This window comes from Oncorhynchus keta, chromosome 19, assembly GCF_023373465.1.
Source record: "Oncorhynchus keta strain PuntledgeMale-10-30-2019 chromosome 19, Oket_V2, whole genome shotgun sequence".
NCBI lineage: Eukaryota > Metazoa > Chordata > Actinopteri > Salmoniformes > Salmonidae > Oncorhynchus > Oncorhynchus keta.
Genome location: NC_068439.1, coordinates 35416941 through 35438352, shown reverse-complemented (window position 1 = coordinate 35438352; position 21412 = coordinate 35416941). Strand labels below are relative to the sequence as shown.

Here is a 21412-nt window from a genome sequence, read left to right as displayed (position 1 = left end):
GTTGCAGTGTTGACTTTATGATGACACGAAGGAATTAATCTAATTTCAAAACGCAAAGTGCGTTTATGTCCATAAGGGGTGCTGTTTGACGTTACCGGCAAAAATATGTCTTTGAACAAATATTTTAAAACATCTGAATTTCCTGATTGAACAACTTGGAACCACACCTCAAAAACGGAGAGAAACAGCATACGTGCGGTCGGTGCTATACGTTGGTGTTTGAAAAGGCATCAAACGGATACTTTTGCTACTGGCTATCCAAATTGTTTGGGCACATTTAAGAACGGAGGTAAGATAGCTCCATACGTGTGCCGCTATTTAGTTTCCTCTTCATGTAGGCTAGCCTACTAACTATATCAATGAAAGTGGGTACGTGGTCATTGTTACATTGTTTCTCTAACTGATTAGGGTTGTAGTTGGCCAAACCCAGAGACAATTTAGTTAATGTTGTCTAGAATCTAGATCTGCCTGCACTTTGATATGTTCAACATTGATTCATTGTTTTAAAATACCTGATTCTATCAAACTCAAGTCGTTGCTATTTGAAGGATAAATGTTTTCCATGGGGAAGGAAGTGTTGGTAAAGTATATCAAACTTCCTCCGCCGTGGAGTTTAGTCGCCTTAACCCAAGATGTACACTTAAAGAGCCTACGGTTACTCGTTAAGGTTAAAGGACCTAATGTTATTTTCAGAGGTAGACTGGCTCTGGTTGGAAAAACAGCCAAATACTCCATCTCTAAACATGAATCGATTCTCAATTATGATACGGTTCTAGAAACATAAAGCCTTTTACTTTTTATATCACTTCAAAATAATTTAACACATTCAAAATATACACTTTCTGTACCCTGTTTAAACTGCCTTTATCACAGTTGCAACTGACAGTATTATTCAGTGTCAACACGTTTCTGGCTGCCTTCTTCCATTACGCACACAGGTGTTAGGCGCATGCTAGATAGCTAATTAGCATAGGTGGTATTCTTTAATTAAAACGCGCTGTAACATGGAGATTTAGCTGTTTGGGAACACTGACCCAAAAAGATGGTATCAATAAAAAAATGTCAACACTACCGGTCAAAAGTTTTAGAACACCTACTCTTCTCATTCAAGGGTTTTTCTTTTCTTTTGACTATTTTCCACAATGTAGCGATTCTTCAAATAGCCACCCTTTGCCTTGATGACAGCTTTGCACACTCTTGGCATTCTCTCAACCAGCTTCATGAGGTAGTCAGTCAGCTGGTATGTATTTCAAATAACGGGTGTGGCGGCATAAGTTAATTTGTGGAATTTATTTCCTTAATGTATCAGAGCCAATCAGTTGTGTTGTGACAAGGTAGGGTTGGTATACAGAAGATAGCCCTATTTGGTAAAAGACCAATTCCATATAGCAAGAACAGCTCAAATAAGCAAAGAGAAATGACAGTCCATCACTACTTTAAGACATGAAGGTCAGTCAATCTGGAAAATTTTAAGAACTTTGTAAGTTTCTTCAAATGTAGTTGCAAAAACCATCAAGCGCTATGATGAAACTCTCTCATGAGGACCGCCACAGGAAAGGAAGACCAAGGGATACCTCTGCTGCAGAGGATAAGTTCATTAGAGTTACCAGCCTCAGAAATTGCAGGACAAATAAATGCTTGACAGAGATCAAGTAACACACATATCAACATCAACTGTTCAGAGGAGACTGTGTGAATCAAGCCTTCATGGTCGAATTGCTGCAAAGAAACCACTACTAAAGGACACCAATAAGAAGAGACTTGCTTGGGCGAAGAAACATGAGCAATGGACATTAGACCGGTGGAAAGTTGTCCCTTGGTCTGGAGTCCAAATTGTAGACTTGGTTCCTGACCTCCGTGTCTTTGTGAGATGTGGTTTGGGTGAACAGATCTCTGCATATGTATTTTCCACCGTAAAGTATGGGGAGGAGGTGTTATAGTGTGGGGGTGCTTTGCTGGTGACACTGTCTGATTTTATTTAGAATTCAAGGCACACTAAATCAGCATGGCCACAGCATTATGCAGCGCTATGCCATCCCATCTGGTATGCGCTTAGTGGGACTATCATTTGTTTTTCAATAAGACAATGACCCAAACACACTCCCAGGCTGTGTAAGGGCTATTTGACCGAGAAGGAGAGCGATGGAGTGCTGCATCAGATGACCTGGCCTCCACAATCCCCCCCCAACCTCAAACAAATGAAGATGGTATGCAATGAGTTGGACCATGGAGCGAAGGAAAAGCAGCCAACAAGTGCTTAGCATATGTTGGAACTCCTTCAAGACTATTGGAAAAACAGTCCAGGTGAAGCTGGTTGAGCGAATGCCAAGAGTGCACAAAGCTGTCATCAAGGCAAATGGTGGCTATTTGAAGAATCTCAAATATAAAATATATTTTGATTTAACACTTTTTTTGCTTTACTACATGACTCCATATGTTATTTAATCATGTTCATGTCTTCACTATTACTCTACAATGTAGAAAATAGTTTAAAAAAAAAATAAAAACCTTTGGAGTAGGTGTTCTAAAACCTTTGACCAGTACAGTCCATACAGAAGATGCCTTCATCCAATGACTCTTATGTGTAATGGAACGGAGTAATGATCAAGGGCTTGAGTAATTCAAGCCCTCTCTCAGCTTTCATTCAATGTTCTGTTGTGTATTGTTCACTTACATTTGAATGTTTTAAACTAGACACTGAGTATTCATTCCTTGAAAAGAAGAGTGCTTGACAAATTGCATAGCCTGTGCATGACTCAACAAAACATTTTTGGGCAGTCCCAAATTAGAGGTCTAAGACTTAAGGAAGTCAGGCTGGCGACAGTGGCTCAAAGTCTGTTGAATGCATGGGGTAAAGTAAGCCATTGTGGTCTATTTTCAGGAGGGCATAGTTTTAGGATGAGACTGGAAATGGTTTCAGACTATTGCTTCTCCATTATGGGAAAGCCCGTTGGTCAGTGCTGGATTTGGCTCCCCTTCAGTACTCTCTGCTCCAACCTCAATGTTGAGTTCTTCAGCTTGATAATATTGTAGCGAACGGCAGGAAAGTGAACAACGGTAGCTGGCCTGAAAGACAAACACCCAGTGCATCGCACCAATAGGGATAGTCCACTTGGTGGGAATTGTAATGTTTCTCATATAGCGAGGATTGCTACACGGTGGATGATTGTAAAAATGTCTTAATCAATCTGTGCAGAATCCAGTTTTGTTTACTTTTACGTCACCTCAAATTCCAACCACTGGATTTGAAGTTGTCTCTACTGTTGTTTCTACTCTTTGGTATAATAGGAAACTTTAAGTATATGGTAGCAGTAAAGTATAAAGAGTATATAAACTTTATGCAAAGCCATGAGCCATCTTTAGTTTGTTAGGGTTTTCAGTTCATGTCTGAGGTGATCCGAACAGCCAACATGCACAGCTGAGCCTGGCATATGAGGAGTGTACTTTAGCCCTGCTAGTGTGGAACTCTGTGGTGTAACCTATGACCTGTCGCACACTGGGTTGATAATTCCAACAAAGATGGCAGGAAATGTCAAACTAGCTGCATTGAGTCATGGAGGTCGAGGATCCCACTGTGACATTAACTGCATTTCTTTCCTGTACATTTGACTTTGTCCTTGTTGCAGATAGGAATGTTTGAAGTTGCTCCTTTCTTTAGGACACCTTAATGTACACTGTCATGTTAGCGACAGGTTGTGGGGGTGAAGAGAACATTTTTTTTGCATTTTTCTGTATTATAATCAATTTGAAGCGCAATATTAAATTCAAATCTCCATATCATCATATCTAAGCCAGTTGAGCAGTAGCAACTTTTAATTTAAAAAAAAAAGTATCTACATTTCATGGTGTGCAAGACATCGGTCTGATTTGCGCCTGTTTGAGTGTACTAATCGATTGTTTACCTTTATTTAACTAGGCAAGTCAGTTAAGAACAAATTCTTATTTTCAATGACGGCCTAGGAACAGTGGGTTAACTGCCTGTTCAGGGGCAGAACGACAGATTTGTACCTTGTCAGCTTTGGTATTCCCCAGCTTGGGGTTCCTTTCGGTTACTAGTCCAACACTCTAACCACTAGGCTACCCTGCGGTGGGGATGGCACAGTCCGTCACTCTTAAGTCGTGCTACTGAAATTGTATATGGTTATATTACACACAATGGTGCAACACTAATAAAAATATAAATTAATAACAAATTGGATAGCGGACGCTGTCCGCAGTTATGAAACATCAGTGCGGTGTTTAATTGGCGCCTTTTCCTAGACCATGTTGCAATGTGCATAATAGCGAAGTTACTTAGCATATTGATGTTGAGAACAATGCGGGTGGAGGCAGCAATCGAGTCAGGAGACGAGAACCGCCGTTGCCTTAATTGTTTAAGAAAAGCGAGCGAGAGGGAACTCCAACTTAATTAGGTCTATAATCAATAGCCTAACTGTTAAATGTGCCTGGCTATCTGTCTATCCAGAAATAAGACAGATCCAGCTTGTGTTGCCTGTTTGAGTGTTCAAATAATGTCGGATAAACAATTTCTCAAATTCGGCTGTTTTTTTTTTTCACACAATAATACACACAGCGCTTGCTCCTTCTTTTTCTTGATCTCTAATATTTTCCACAACCTACTACAATAACTATGTTGGTCTATTATACTTCAAACAATTTGTAGGCAGGTTTCTCAGGATTCAAACCTCCTCAAACAGCCAAATTAATACTCTTCAGCAGGATAATTTACTTTAGTGTCCTGATATTAAAATAATGTATATCTATCATTAGGCAGTAGGCATATATCTAAAAGTACATATTGTAGTTCTAAATGTGTTTTATTGTAGTGTCACCATCTTTACTACAAAAATAAGTACAAATACAAACAACTTTAAGATGCATATTTATTTGACATTGAACTGTCCCTTGATCAGCACAGCAATTGGTAAAACAGGACCATGTTTGCAAAACAAGTGGTTTTGAGCCTAAATCAATATTACACAGATTAGCTAATGGTTACAGACATCAGGAATGCAAATAGAGGCGAATAGAACTGAGTGACGGTCCAACACAAAACCACTTGTTATGTTGCACACCTTTTGACTGTAAATTTATGGGATTGTTTATGAAATATTTTTCTTAGTGACATGTATTGCTTAAATAAATTACCATTTCTTCAAATGTAAAATAACAGGCACGTACCACATACATTACTACAAGACAAAACAGCTCACTCAATCAAGCCAGATGGTTTTGTAAGTATAGAAGCAAAGCTTGCTTTCATATAATAAAGTAGAGGAAGAATCCAGTTCTTTATCTTGTATGCAGTACAAATCACATTATTGTGGGAGCACCTCTAAGAGTATGAAGTAGGCTGTTTGAGAAGGTTTGAATCCTAAGCAACATCAAATTGATCAAATACAGTGTAGACATTGTTAATGTTGTAAATGATTATTGTAGCTAAAAATGGCAGATTTGTCATGGAATATCCACATAGTCGTACAGAGGCCCATTATCAGCAACTGTCACTCCTGTGTTCCAACGGCACACGTTGGGTTAGCTAATCCAAGTTTATCATTTTAAAAGGCTAATTGATCATTAGAAAACCCTTTTGCAATTGTTAGCACAACTGCTGTGATGATTAAAGAAGCAATAAAACTGGCCTTCTTTAGACTAGTTGAGTATCTGGAGCATCAGCATTTGGGGGTTCAATTACAGGCTCAAAATGGCAAGAAACAAAACTTTCTTCTGAAACCCGTCAGTCTATTCTTGTTCTGAGAAATGAAGGCTATTCCATGCGATAAACTGAAGACCTTGTACACCGCTGTGTACTACTCCCTTCACAGAGCAGCGCAAACTGTCTCTAACCAGAATAGAAAGAGTTGTAGGCCCCGGTGCACAACTGAGCAAGAGGACAAGTAAATGACTATCTAGTTTGAGAAACAGATGCCTCTTGAGTCCTCAACTGGCAGCTTTGTTAAATAGTACCCGCAAACCACCAGTCTCAACATCAATGGTGAAGAGGTGACTCCGGGATGCTGGCCTTATCGTTCCTCTGTCCAGTGTCTGTTATTTTGCCCATCTTCATCTTTTCTTTTTATTGGCCAGTCCGAGATATGGCTTTTTCTTTGCAACAGTGGGTTTACCTGCCTTGCTCATGGGCAGAACGACAGATTTTTACCTGTGGATAACATGATGCTCAGTCTATGAAATCTGATTGTTTACCTTACTCCAGCCCCATCCCTCAGCTTTTTACTGATCAAGTGGCAGGTATTACGCTTTGTTTCAACTGCAGATTGTCACTTTAAAACAGAGAACCTGCTAACAAGGGCGTAATACTGAGCATTTTTTGACAAGAATGTGAGATGGTAGCTTGTTAATTGTTTACAAACAAATTGGCGCATTTACTACATAGCTAAACAGCTAGCTAGTTGTCTGCTGTGGTTAGCCAAAAGGACTAGTTTTGAAAGTTAGATCTTATCCTTTTTGAGGCTTTAAAGTTGTTCTTACACAATGATTTTGAACATTCAAAGCAATTGGTAAACGTCCATGACCGGCATTGGTGTCACCTGAGCTTGCTACATAACTTCTGAATGATAGGAAGCACGAGCACCACCACCAATCGGCCTACACCACTGCGCACACACCTGTTGTTACTACACTGAACACATATAAATGCAACATGGAAAGTGTTGGTCCCATGTTTCATGAGCTGAAAGAAAAGATCTCAGCAATTATTTCTCTTAAAAGTTGTGCACAAATTTGTTTACATCCCTGTTAGTGAGCATTTCTAATTTTCTAAGATAATCCATCCACCTGACTTGTGTGGCATGTCAAGTAACTGATTAAATGGCATGATCATTACACAGGTGCACTTTGTGCTGGGACATTAAAACAACACTCTAAAATGTGCAGTTTTGTCACACAACACAATGCCACAGATGTCTTGAGGGAAGGTGCAATTGGCATGCTGACTGCAGGAAGGTCCACCAGAGCTATTACCAGAGAATTTAATGTTAACCTCTATCATAAACCGCCTCAATGTAATTTTCAAGAATTTGGCAGTATGTCCATCTGCCCTCAACCGCAGACCATATGTAATCACGCAAGCCCAGGACCTCCACATTTTTTTTAATTTATCCGTTATTTTACCAGGTAAGTTGACTGAGAACATTCTCATTTGCAGCAACGACCTGGGAAATAGTTACAGGGGAGAGCAGGGGGATTAATGAGCCAATTGTAAACTGGGGATTATTAGGTGACCATGATGGTTTGAGGGTCAGATTGGGAATTTAGCCAGGACACCGGGGTTAACACCCCTACTCTTACGATAAGTGCCATGGGATCTTTAATGACCTCAGGACACCCGTTTAACGTCCCATCCGAAAGACGGCACCCTACACAGGGCAGTGTCCCCAATCACTGCCCTGGGGCATTGGGATATTTATTTTAGACCAGAGGAAAGAGTGCCTCCTACTGGCCCTCCAACACCACTTCCAGCAGCATCTGGTCTCCCCATCCAGGAACTGACCTGGACCAACCCTGCTTAGCTTCAGAAGCAAGCCAGCAGTGGTATGCAGGGTGGTATGCTGCTGGCACATCCGGCTTCTTCACCTGCGGGATCGTCTGAGAAGAGCCACCTGGACAGCTGAAGAAATACTCCTAAATTTCAGTCTGTAATAAAGCCCTTTTTGTGGGGGAGAAACTCATTCTGATTGGCTGGGCCTGCGTCCGAAGTGGGTGGTCCTATGCTCTCCCAGGCCCACCCATGGCTGTGCCTCTGCCCAGTCATGTGACGTTCATAGATTAGGGCCTAATGAATCTATTTCAATTGACTGATTTCCTCATATGAACTGTAACTCAGTAAAACCGTAGAAATTGTTGCTTTTTAAAATATTTTTGTTCAGTATATGACAACAAGCATAGCCATGTCAGCAAATTACTGCTGTTTGAACACACACTTGCTGTTTTTATTTAACTGTTTGGACAGTCAGTTATTCCAAAACTGATTTGAGCATTAAGGCTTGCAGTTTGAACAAGGCTTTAGATATCGTTCGAACGAGTTGAGGTTTGAGGGTCACGACCAGTGTATGAAACCCTACAGTACCTTTGCCAGCTCACATGTAGCGCTATTAGAGCTGGATCGATTAATTGGTTATCGCATTGTTAGGTTACTCTCTACTAGCCTTGGTGTGTGTTGTGAGCTGGTCTTTAGTCAGGGTTCAACATCTTTTTTTCATCAGTATCGCTTGTCTGTTGTATTGTTTCTCAATTAACTAAATCCCAGCAAGTTATAGCAGGATCTCTTTTGAATATAGACTGGTGGTAGCCATTGGTGTTTTTATATAAATCTGCTGTTCATTCTGACTATTTGGAAGAAGGGGCTGTAATGAAATGTGTTTAGCCACATATATCTTACATGGGGAGTATGTGGGCAGGTCTGAGGAATCTTTTAGCCACGTCAGTGTTGTTAGCAGGAAGTAGCATCACTGTCAGCCTACCCATGAGGAAATGACATGAGAACCCATACTGAGAATAGCAGTTTTTCTGCCTTAGAAAGGTCAAGTTGTTGACTTTTCTGAAAATGTATTTTCTTGAAGGCAATAATTTAATCAATTTCCCCTTTCACGAGAGAAACTGGGTTAGGTGAGAACTTCTGAAAATGGGATTCATGATGCATCACATGCTACTGTAGCTATATTGTGGTGTTTGTCATGTCACGCTTAGTGTCATTTAATAAGGTTAGTCTCACAGTGCTTCTTTTGTCATCCTTCTTGTTTTGGCTTTTCTGCCTGTTCAGCACAGATAACAGGGACGCCTTGGCTGCACTAAGGATCATGTTAATGTGGACTGACACGGAGTCCAGTGAGTGAGGGCAGGAGGATTCCATCGTGTGTTTTGGACAGAGTTGACTTTGAAATACACCCTCAGACAACCTCAGTTTTCACTGTACTTTGTGAGTTCTCACTCTGTCAATACAAAGACACATGCGTTCGTAGAAGGTTGGCTGATGGATGGTTTTGCCACCAAAGGGGCATTGTCTCAAGGGATCCTGGCAGAGTTATGAACTATTTTAAACTGTCAACCATTTGTACATTTTGTATGGTCTGAAAAACCACCTTGGCCATTTTTAATGCTAAGATGACAAGAAGTTGGGTTGGGGGAAATGATCTCTTCTGGGGACCCAGAAGGATTCTTCCCAGTTCCCACATGGTTGCCAGTGGTAGTTGTCCAAGTCCGCAGCCATTTATTTAATCATCTACAATTGGCACCATCTTATCAAGGTCTAACCAGCACTTTAACAGATGAGACTCCAGTAGTACAGTACTGTAATTCAACAGAACTGGACTGGCACTCTTCTGAAGAGGTTAGGCTGCTCTTCGGGGGAAACCTCAAATTAGAACGAGATGGCTCCAGATCTCTGGAGAGCCGGTTTATTTATACAAGATGATGAGCATACCGTCAGAGACCAGATGAGCCCAAAGCGGGAGTTTCTGTTAATCCTTACCTCACGGGACAAGTATTTCAACTGCACTGAGTTTGCCCCCCCACCCTCTTCCTCTGTTCTTGTCGTCCTGTGAATCATGGGAAGCTTGGTCATGAGGTTCCTCTCCTTTTAAATAGTGTGCCACAGGAGATATTCTGAGCCCCAGTTCTGTCCTGCAGACAGTTCACAGTTCTAGCCCTCCTTCCGGGTACGGTGTTCTCACAATGCTGTGTGTGTCCTCACTATAATTATTAAGTGCACCTGCTTCGGGGGAATACGATAAGAGGTCAATGTAGAGAGAAGTTCGACCCAGACTTTGCCTGTCTGAACCCCACAGAGCAAGGATGGCTCAACTAGGGTCTACTCTACAGATGCCTGTGTCCTGTTTGACTTGTGCCAGCCTGGAGGGCCTTGGTGATTATAATGATGGGCCAGTGTTTTTGGCAGTGCCTGCCTTGCCGTCCATCCACGCCCCTTATATCATCATACGTGTGTGTGCAGACTTCCACCTCATCCATGGGGGTTGAGAACTTCTCCACGTCCACTGACGCCCATCTTCTACAACCCGATGCTTTTACTGTACATCAGGTTACTAACTTTCTGACTGCCCTGATGACTGTTAACCAAATAGGCTTTTTAGTAAGGGAACTATACCGTGAGCGGCCAGTTGACTCGAAGTAGTGTCAGGCGAGTAGCTTACCTGTTAAAACCACGGTGGTGCCCATATGCCAGCAATGTGCTATCAAGCAACCCACGCGGTGTAGTTTTAATCTTACTTTGCCCCGCCCAAATGTTTTCCAGAACAATGTGCTAATTTTAATGTTTGAAGGAGGTTATTTCTACAGTATTTTTGTATCGTGTGTGTGTGTGTGTGTGTGTGTGTGTGTGTCGAGAGAGACTCCACCACACACATTCCTTAACAGTTTCCTCCCTGTCTCACACAGCCTCTGGGCATGATAAAACAGAGCTGGACGAGAGCCATGTCATTATGAAAAGGGTAATCAAATGATCGGCAGCGGGCCCAAAGGAAACTGAAGTCCAAACCCAGTGGTGAAAAACAACCTGTAGAAAGAAGCCGAATCGTCAGAGCAAGCGGTAACAACAACTACTCTCAAAAAAAAGCTGCAGCTCTAATTTGGCTTAACGGATCATCAGTGACAATCTTAAACATAGCAATAAACGACGACACTAAGTAGTATAAACCAACTTTATGAAGTGTAATGGTCTTGGCAGAACTTTCTTTCACACTGCAGAGGGAATATAAATGGCTTCAGGGATGGACCTCCGGGGTGTTGTTTTGGCTTTTCCATGGGACGAGACAGGAACAACCTTGAGGCGAATGGAGGATGCTTAGATGTTTTCCACCCTTGGAATGTCTTTCCCATGTCTAATGTGCTTGTCACTTGTTTGTGAAGCAATATGTTAGACATGTTATGCCTGATTGTGTTCCCTTCGGTTGGAACCTGGACCAGAGGGTGGGGGGGTGGGGCCCAAGTAGGAAGAAGACTTACTCCCAAAGAATTGCATTATTTTAAAATGGTGCAAAAGCAAAACACTGTTCAAGACGCTGGTTTGGGCAGAATCAAGTCAAAAGTATGCCGGTACGGCGCTGCCTTAGTAGGTTCAGTGATATGTTGCATCAAAATAAAATGAACTAGTAGGACCATGTTCACATTACATTGGCTATTATTTTAATAAACTCCTGTCTCAACAGATTAAACCCTAAGGACTGTAATCTGACTGGATACCAGAAGAAGGATTAAGACACCGGGAGGCTTGAGAGAATCAGGACCTGATATTTTGCAGGTGCTGGGTTTGGGGATTGACCCACTTTGGCTATCTGATGCAAGGGATCTGGATGCACCAGGACTATCCCAAGATTGAGGGTCACAGGGGCTACCTGTCTTCACCAGCCTGCAAGGCGGCGACAGAGAGCAGGGCGCTGAACCGGCGGAGCCCGGGAATGAGCGAGTTCTGGCACAAGATGGGCTGCTGCGTGGTGGCCAAACCCCCACCGGTGAGTCTGGGCCAGCTGCCTCTTATTTACTCATGTAGAGTCTTGTATAAAATGTTCTCTATGTCAGGTTTCACAAAATTCCTCATCTAATAGTTGTATAGAGACTAGTAATAGACTATGGACTATACTCCACAAGCATGCTCTATATTAGACCCTGACCACTTCTATTCAACCCTCTCATGCCACAATATGTTTGAGGTCGTGGAGGTCCCTGGCAAGTCTTGCAAGTATAGTACCCAAAGGCAAGGTTTGGGCATCCCAGGCAGCCAAGCAAGCTTACTCTGACCACACTAGAACTTGAAAACAAATATTTTTGGAGTCTTAAATGCATGCTTAGAACAGCCTAAAGTGAACCACTGCCCGAAAGACCTCTTTACCCATTCGATTTTACGCCAAGATGTTATGGGGGATCCTTTTTTAAATGCATCAAAGTCCAATAAATCTGTTGGCAAAGGCTGATGTGTTTTTCAGGCTCCATCTGCAATCACTTACCGGCTGATGTCTTTAAACGGGTGACGTTTTATAGCTTGCAGTTCAGTGGCATCCACATCATGAGCGATATCTTGAAGGAGTGCCATCTTTGATTTATTGCACACACACTATACTTAGGGTGAATTACAGCCATTAAAATTCACTGACCATCTGACCCATAGCACATGTTCAACAAAGAGACGTTGCCTGTGCTATACAGTGCAGTTGGAAAGTATTCAGACCCCTTGACTTTTTCATTTTCTTACGTTACAGCCTTATTCTAAAATGAAATAAATAGTCCCCCCCAATCTACACATAATACTCAATAAATGAAAAAGCATGTGTGTATATATTTATTTTTTTAAATTAAAAGTACTTTGTTGGAGCAACTTTGGCAGCAACTACAGCCTCAACTTTTCTCAAACACCTGTATTTGGGGAGTTTCTCTCCCTTTCACCTGTATTTGGGGAGTTTCTCTCCCTTTCACCTGTATTTGGGGAGTTTCTCTCCCTTTCACCTGTATTTGGGGAGTTTCTCTCCCTTTCACCTGTATTTGGGGAGTTTCTCTCCCTTTCACCTGTATTTGGGGAGTTTCTCTCCCTTTCACCTGTATTTGGGGAGTTTCTCTCCCTTTCACCTGTATTTGGGGAGTTTCTCTCCCTTTCACCTGTATTTGGGGAGTTTCTCTCCCTTTCACCTGTATTTGGGGAGTTTCTCTCCCTTTCACCTGTGTTTGGGGAGTTTCTCTCCCTTTCACCTGTGTTTGGGGAGTTTCTCTCAAGCTCTTTCAGGTCTCTCCGGAGATGTTAAAGTCCGGACGCTGGCTGGGCCACTCAAGGACAAGAGACTTGTCCCAAAGCCACTCCTGCGTTGTCTTGGCTGTATGTTTCGGGTTGTTGTCCTGTTGGAAGGTGAACCTTTGCCCCAGTCTGAGGTCCAGAGCGTTCTTCATCAAGGAACCCTCTTTCCCTTGATCTTGACTAGTTTCCCAGTCCCTCTGCTGAATAACATCCCCACATCATGATTCTGCCGCCACCACCATGCTTCACCGTAGAGATGGTGCCAGGTTTCCTCTAGACGTGACGCTCTGCATTCAGGCCAAAAAGTTCAATCTTGGTTTCATCAGACCAGGGAATCTTGTTTCTCATGGTTCTGAGTCCTTTAGGTGCATTTTGCAAACTCCATGCGGGCTGTCTTGTGCCTTTTACTGAGGAGTGGCTTCTGTCTGGCCACTCTACCATAAAGACCTGATTGGTGGAGTGCTGCAGAGATGGTTGTCCTTCTAGAAGGTTCTCCAGAGGAACACTGGAGCTCTGTTAGAGTGACCATCGGGTTCATGGTCACCTCCCTGATCAAGGCCCTTCAGCCCCCGATTGCTCAGTTTGGCCAGGTGACCAGCTCTGAGTCTAGGTGGGTCCAAACTTATTCAATTTAAGAATAATGGAGGCTGCTATATTCTTGAGGACCTTCAATGCTGCAGACATGTTTTGGCACCCTTTCCCAGATCTGTTCCTCGACACAATGTCTCGGAGCTCTACAGACAATTCCTTTGATTTCATGGCTTGGTTTTTGCTCTGACATGCACTGTCAACTGTGGGACCTTAATATAGACAGGTGTGTGCCTTTCCAAATCATGTCCAATGAGTTGAATTGAACAGGTGGACTCCAATCACGTTGTAGAAACATCTTAAGGATGATAAATGGAAACAGGTTGCACCTGAGCTCAATTTTGAGTCTCATAGCAAAGGGTTTGAATTCCTATGTAAATAAGGTATTTCTGTTTTTTTTGTTTTTGCCAACATTTCGAAAACTTGTTTTCGCTTCGTCATTATGGGGAATTGTGCATAGGTTGATATTTATTTATTTTATTTAATCAATTTTTGAATAAGGCTGTAACGTAACAAAATGTGGAAAAAGTCAAGGGGTCTGAATACTTTCCGAATGCACTATTGACCATGCGTAGTTATGTGTCCATCAGTAATGTAGGCATCATATGGGGACGCACTGTATAGATAAGCATGTCCTTACTATCTTACATTCTTGTCTGATGTGGAGACCCTAACAATTGTATTGATCTGTCCAGAGAAGTATAATGCCTGGACCTATAGTAGCTTGATGTTTCAAAGCAAAATATTTTATGGAATTCTAGTGCGCATTATAGGGGTGAATAGAGGTCCTATTGATGACATAAAATATCAGTGTTTCACTGGAAAGTGTAAGAACTTCCCTTTTGCTCTCCAGAAGCGACCACTGACCCTTGACCTCAGGGCGGTACCCTTCCTGACCCTCACTCTTTCCTGGCCCAGGTTTTTGCAGGGAGTGTTGCGTAATGGCGGGTTGTGTCCGTCCGTTCCCACTCACCAACAATGAAACCCGGCGGCTCAGGAGAGAGGATGCGGTCTGGGCCTCTGTCCCATGGGAGGGCATTTTCCCTCTCTCCTTCCTCTTTTATTTTTAGGGCCTGTGTTTGTTCTATTGTGGGGGGAGGACAATACAGAGACATCGCTTTCAATAAACACAGGCAAGGATTTACATGTAACTGTCTCGAAAGGGTAGGGGCGTGTCAATTTTGGAAGAAGACTATTGAGACCCTTTTTACTGATGTTCTCATGAGATGTTGGTAGTTGGGGTATGCCTAACTTCCTAAATGTAAGTCATGTAATTGCTACCCACTTTTCTAAGCATAGCCTATGCCAAAGGGTTACTGACACCAAGTGGTTGCTATACACAACATATGCTGAAGGCATCCCCTAAAATAAGTTGCTAAGCGACTTTCTCTTTTGCAGCACACACAGCTGAACAATTTAGCTAGACATCCATCAGCCACGGGATGGCATTCCTCCCAATTAAGCAACATTATAGTCCAGGGCTTATTTCTGAGGTTTGGTGTGACTCATGGCCTGCATGGCTGCAACTTCAGTGGATGCCAACCAGCTGGGTATTTGGGTATGCCTTGTAATGTTGCCGTATTGATACTTCGAAGTCGATATACACAGATGTTCCTACTTGATTGAACAAAGAATGTCAAAAGAGTATAGATTTACCTTATGCTGCCTAGATTTGATTACATATGTTCATTGATTTCAATTCCTGGCATTGCTGGGTGTTCACTGACTCAATTTGGTAGCAAAATATGCTTGCTAAGATGGTCATAAGGCTGTCTTTATGAGTCTGTGGGAATGACACCTGATTTTCCTCTGCAATGACGATGTAGCAACAAGAATGGGTGGGTGAAATGCCTGATTCATTGGGTATGTATGCATGCGCCAACAGATCCTCAGAATTCAAGATGACGTCAAGAAGAAAAGTCCCCCACATGCCACCCACACAGTGGTCTACCTTGTTTTAGTTGCATCGCTAGCTCATAGAATACGGTATGACTGGGGTTTAACCTTTGGTCAGCAGCATGTTTTTTGTTTCTTTTGATGTAAACATCGGTCAAAGTTGCTTATGTAGCACTTAAAATAGCCAAAGGTTGATGGTCAATGGATATGGCATCTGCCAGTCTGCGTAAACTAATTAATATAGTGACAAATTAAAAAGCCTTTAATTTTTTTTATGGCTTACGCATCGCAAGAAGATTAATTTATTATTCTTGTTATACATAAGCCACTTTTTGTTTAATTGTTTTGTTTGTGTAAATGACTTTAATTTTCCCGCTAGATTACTTCTGGACGTTTTTTCTCAGAGGCTTTTTCGACATGGTTTACTATCCAGCATAAACTTCTGTTTGTTCTATAGTATTTCATCCCATGATCAAAAACCACCTCATGGTATACATATATAACCAAATAAGCGTTCCTCTCCTGTATCTCTAATAGTACAAGCTGCTTATTTGGAGACAGAAAAATGGTAGATCATTGTTCAGTTAATTGCATGTTTTATGTTATAATTTCAGAGCATCTTCTGAATGGAAAATTGCATTTTGGTTGCACAGCCACTGTCCTATGTAGTTGTCTAGCCATATTTTTAATTACTATAGGTCACTGGTCACTGACCTCCTGCATTTGTTTCAGAAGAAGAGGAGGAGGAAGATTGACCGCAGCATGATCGGAGAGCCCACAAACTTTATGCACCTCACACACATTGGCTCTGGGGAGATGGCAGAAGGTTTGCCGCCGGTATGTATAAGGTTTTGGCTACTTTAATGAAAATCGTCCTTTTACACATTTCGTAATCATTGTTTTAGAAGAATGATGCGTCAGTCAGTGATCTTGACCGATCAATCTCTTAACAATTGCCGTTGGGCTGCCCATAGTGAATACTTCTGTTATTTGTTCTTTGCTTTACACACAGATTACATGTCAAATTAGTTTAATTTGCACCATACCTGAACTGTTATTTCAACACTTGGATCAAGTCTTGTCTGCAGCAAAATTGTATCATCGAGTGAAATGGAGGATATTGCGTAAAACATAATTGCAGCATGTTACAATCCAGGTAACTGGTATTGTCCAGAGGTTTTCTTTGGACAACAATTAATACAAAAACACTAATGAAGCTTTGATACATTAACTGCTGCACTAGTCCCACCCCCATTCGTTGGCTAATAGACATTCAGTTAACTGGCCCATTGCCAGCCAACCACCTGCCCACTTTTGAACAAGGCTCAGCCTGTGCAAGAGGCGGAAGTGTTCCTACCACTTCATGCCGTGACGTTCCCTAGGTTCTATTGCTCAGTCCCTCCTCCCTCCCTGGGAGGGATTCCAGAGGGCACACAGAGAAGGGACAGTGACAGGGGACACAGCTGGAAGGCCTTGGCTGCTAAATGAAAGGCCCACTCTGTGTCCTGCAACACTGGTAAATGATCCCCCCCCCCCCCCAATCATCTAGCACAGGAACTCAAAACAAGAGCAACTTCCTGTGCCTGGATGAAATGGAACTCTGACATCTAGCTGAAAATCAAGTCAACTCACCAGTGACCAAGTCTTGTTTGCTTAGCATTGACGACCTTTAAACGCATTCATGAGCTTTTAATGCCGAATGAGAGTCGTGTATATGTTTTGTACTAAGCCAGCGGCTTCATTGCAAACAATGACAAAACCCTGATAGTGATAGAAGGCCCATTTTAATTGGAGTCAATGCACTGGAACAGTGCAAACAGGTGTGGTAGACAAACACAGCTGCCTTTTGTTTAAGCTGGGCTAAAGTGCGTTTGGGCATACCTTTTTTTTTTCCCCCTGCTGCCTATATCTTCTTGTGCAGCATGATTACATAACGCCATTATGAAACATCTCTGTGTAATCTCGACACTGCCTCACCTTCTGTGCCGTCAGTGTTCCCACTACAGGTTTGTTTTAAGTTCGAATGTTGCAAAGTTAGTTTGTATTTACACATGCGCACACCTAGTTTATCCATCAACTATTTACTTCTGCTTGGGATTGTGGGGCTACAGTGTGTTCCCATTCGGGATATGAAATATCAACATATCGTTGTGAGTGAACAAAGGGCACTTACTTAGCAACCACAGTGTTGCCACAGTATCATGAAGGTGCTGTCAACCAACTCTTTAATAGCACTTTTGTGACACGACTGACTACATGTCATATAATACCAGAAAGCAGGTCAGATTGTCAATATCCCCGATTCTTGCTGGCTGATACTCCCCTGTATTTTACAGAAGTCTACCAGGGAGTGATGTCTGTGTGACTGACTTTTTGTCTCTTCTGCAGTCAGGGTCAGTCCAGGAACAGATGAGGTCCAAAGGACCCAGTACCAATGGCAGAAGCAGCCTCTTATAGCCAGTAAGTACCTTCTATATACTCCAGTACACACACTTGTGCACACACACTCACTCTGGATAATACTTGGGGGTTAAATAAATATGATGAAATTCTGGGGAAAATTTGGCAAGTCCAGCTGAAAGTGTTGTTTGTTTATTTTAGATGGGGTGGATGTTTGTCAAGCAATGTGAAGTGATGGCTTTCACTATCTTTTGTACTTCCCCAAAAGTTGACAATGAACTTATCCTCAGTCCTAGGAAAACGTGTTTTAAACACTTAACTACATACTCTGTGGATTTAAGATCATTATTTTTGGGGGGGGATCTGATATTATTCAACAAGGTTAGACTTTTTATTCAGAAACTGCTGTTGTCCAATGACATGAGGTTTTGTTGCGGTTTCAGACATATGGACCAATCCAGAGACTCGATGTGAGTTCCTCATTTCCCCCTTCCTCGGACCCAGCCTCAAGCCAACCTGCATGGACCAACTCTGCATATTGCACTTAGGCCCACAATGACCACCGCAAATGGCAGAATAAAAAAACAAAGATTTAAAACAATGACTTTATTTCCCAGAATCCCTTTCAGCCTCCATCACCAGTTTAAAATGGGACATGACTCCTGCCATGAAGAGGGGAAAGTACCCTGGATTCTCACTCAGCACTGGGGACTGGATGGGATTATTTGTGGGCTTTTAGGTTGCTTTGATTAAACATAGGAGGTATCAGCTATTGGCGGATACGGATTTTCCCATTTTTGTCTCCGTCTCAAGCAAGGGATTGTCCGAACATTTCATATTTCTCTAACAAGACCGTCTCACAAGTGTGATACTGATCTTGCAATAACGCAAACAAACAGGTCTTCTTTATTCTTGACTCGGAAGTGGTGCATTTGCCCTTTTAAAAGTGTTGTGCCTTTAACGATTATAATGCCTTTATAAGTAGTGCATGGTGGAAATTGAGCCCTGAGCCCATCTGTTTCCTGACAAGCATGCATTTTTCATATGTATTGCTAAAGTGCAGTGGCCAAATTGATATTTTTGGTTTTGGAAGGGAAGGGAAGTTCCTCAATTGACAAGCAGGATGTGGAATCTACCTTGGCTCCACCCACTACTTGTCTGTAGTAGTTTGAGATCCAATCCTAGCAGCACTGTAGACATCCAGGGGTGGGAGTGGTCACTTGTAGGCCTACAGTGCTAATGTTTTGGCACTTTGCATGTTTCACGTGGACAGTTCTTAACATCATCTCACACATTCCACCATTAGTCACTGTCTTTCTTACAAACACGCCAAGTTTCTCATAGACACCCCCTCGTGTACATACTTCTACCTTTAGTGTTATTGCCAAAGTTATGCCTTTTATATATTAGGTGCTTTTTTTTTTTTTTTTTTTTTACTACCATGCATGATTTAACACCAGCCAATCTGAACACTGGATAGCATTGGCAGGTAGCCTAGCCGTTAGGGAGTTGTGGCACTAACCCGGAAGGTTGCTGGTTTGAATACCCAAGCCGACAAGGGGGGGAAGAGAGAATCTTACCGATATGCCCTTGAGCAAGGCGCTTAACCCAAATTTGTTCCAGGGATGCTGTACTACTATGGCTGACCCTGTAAAAACAACACATTTCTCTGCACCTATCCGGTATGTGACATAACATTTTATTTATATTTTCATTACCTAATGTAGTTTCCCATAGACTTGCTCTGTTGGTGTTTAAAGAAAATGTGTGTGGTGTGCACAATTCTACACTGAATGCTTATAGAATTGACCCATCCCGAATTCTCCTTTTTATTTGGGGGGTAGTAGTCTTGTTGAGCAGTCCACTTCTAAGCATTTGCAAGCTGAACGTAAGATGCAGTAACTAATCTCGATCTCAATTGGCTTTATCTAAAAGCTCTCAGCCAGTTGGACTGTCAGTTCAGCAGGGTTATGTCAACAATGCCACAAATTGATCAAAAACCATGGCAACTTGGCTTTGGGTCTCCTATTGCACAGTGTTAGTCTTAGAATTGGCCTCTGTCATTCTAAGCTGAGACATGCTCATTAGCTTTTTAGCTATTCTGAAATGTAACCTTATGGGCTTTCTGTTTCAATGACAATCTACAATTCAGGTTAGAGGAAATGGCAGAGCCTATAATACTGCAGAGAAAGTGATGGCTGATTTGTTTTTTTATATATACGAAAAATAACAGGTCACAAGTTGTCTTGACTCATGACCGCTAAATGGACCAACAGTTGTCATATTCTATTTAGATGCCTACTACAGTTCAAATGCTTGCAATATGAGTGAATTTGCATAGAAATTATTATAATTATTTGTTTTTAATGTTTTACGACTGCCCTTATTTTTATCAGCTTTGGAGACAGATTTTTAAGTTCTTTGTTAACGTTTTGTTTCATATGCTTAAGATTTCTAATCTCAGACAGTAGAGATTCCAGGATGCAATGTACCTACTTTTCAGTCTCTCTGCTAATGTTGCAGTCTTTTCCTGGGTCTCCCTCTTTGCTCTGTTTTTAATTGGTCATGTGTTACACAGTCCTCCTATGAGAGCGTTGGTGTACAGATGTGTGAGAGGAGAGTAAGTGTTTCGCAAACCTTTGAGTGTTTTCTCGGCTTCTGGCCTTTTTCCCCTCCTGAAAATACAGTCAATATTTTATGTATGTGTTTGTTTACTTGAAAGAGACATTTTCTTTTGAAGGTGCACATCCTCAAGTGTATATGAAAAAGTAGTTTGTCTGTCACTTAAGGAATCCTGCACAGACAAATTATACAATTTGTACAATTTGTTTAATTATATAATTAGGGATAACTGTAACTGTAGAATATTTTCTGAGTTTAGGGAAATCAAACATTTTCAAGTTTGAATTAGTCTTCAGACTCAAATTGACAGCAAAAATCTCTAAAGAAATCACTGTTGATAACAACTTCTGTTACATTTGCTGTGAGGAACTAAACTCAAATTTAAGTCCCCCTGTTTCAGTCTGAGCGAATTTCACTGCAAAGTTGCATGAAGATACTTTTACTGTTACGAGAGGTTTCACCCAGCCTGTGCACATTTCATCCTCCATCTTGTGTTTTATTACAAGCAGCTGTTTCTGATACCACAGTAATCTCAACAACCTATAATAATGCTTTTAGTCTGAGCAGCCCAGAGTCTAACCATGGGGGCAGAGCCCAGGATAAGACATTCATTACCTACTTCACTAGGGAGGGGGGGAAAGTGCCTATTGAAAAACTGAAGATGTGGTAGGTGTAGTAGTTTGGTGGAAACAACATGTGGGAAAAGTCTGAAGCTATTGTCTTTGCAATGACTAGTGTAAACTTGACACGGCAAGGATGACTGCATAAACAAACTTCTGGCTGGCCATAGTTAGCTATTTGTCATTTATCACAACAGACTAGAAACATATTTCACTTGAAAGTAAATTTGTTTGGGAACCATAAAGTATCACTTACTATTTCCAGATTGTCCAATAAAGATGCATAAAATAGATTTAAAAATCATCGTTAAAGACTTTTGAATGTTGAGAGCATTCTAAACTTCCAACTGAACCATATGAGACTAAATGTAGACCGGATATTCGTCACTACGAGTTCCTTTGCTCAGCATCACCCATTTTACTATGGGCCCAATACATTGGAATCTCTTTTGCACCCAAGAAATAGACAATTCTATCTACCCTAAAATAGTTTATTATTATTTTTCCCAGTGACTTCTCTCCTGTCCTCACC

General features: G+C 41.7%; 1 protein-coding gene across 2 annotated transcripts; it reads left to right on the top strand.

The window, feature by feature from the left end:
• Positions 1-124: 124 nt before the first annotated feature.
• On the top strand, positions 125-20340 carry LOC118398140 (CDC42 small effector protein 1-like). Of its 2 annotated transcripts, none has more exons than XM_035793197.2 (5): positions 125-289; positions 11181-11483; positions 15971-16075; positions 17627-17698; positions 18082-20340. In XM_035793197.2, exons 2-4 carry the CDS (start codon positions 11310-11312, stop codon positions 17693-17695), a joined length of 348 nt encoding a protein of 115 aa, XP_035649090.1. In that variant the 5' UTR covers positions 125-289; positions 11181-11309; the 3' UTR covers positions 17696-17698; positions 18082-20340. The 2 variants fall into 2 exon arrangements, with proteins under 2 accessions (XP_035649090.1, XP_035649089.1); XM_035793196.2 differs by lacking the exon at positions 125-289 and adding an exon at positions 10429-10561.
• Positions 20341-21412: the final 1072 nt, after the last annotated feature.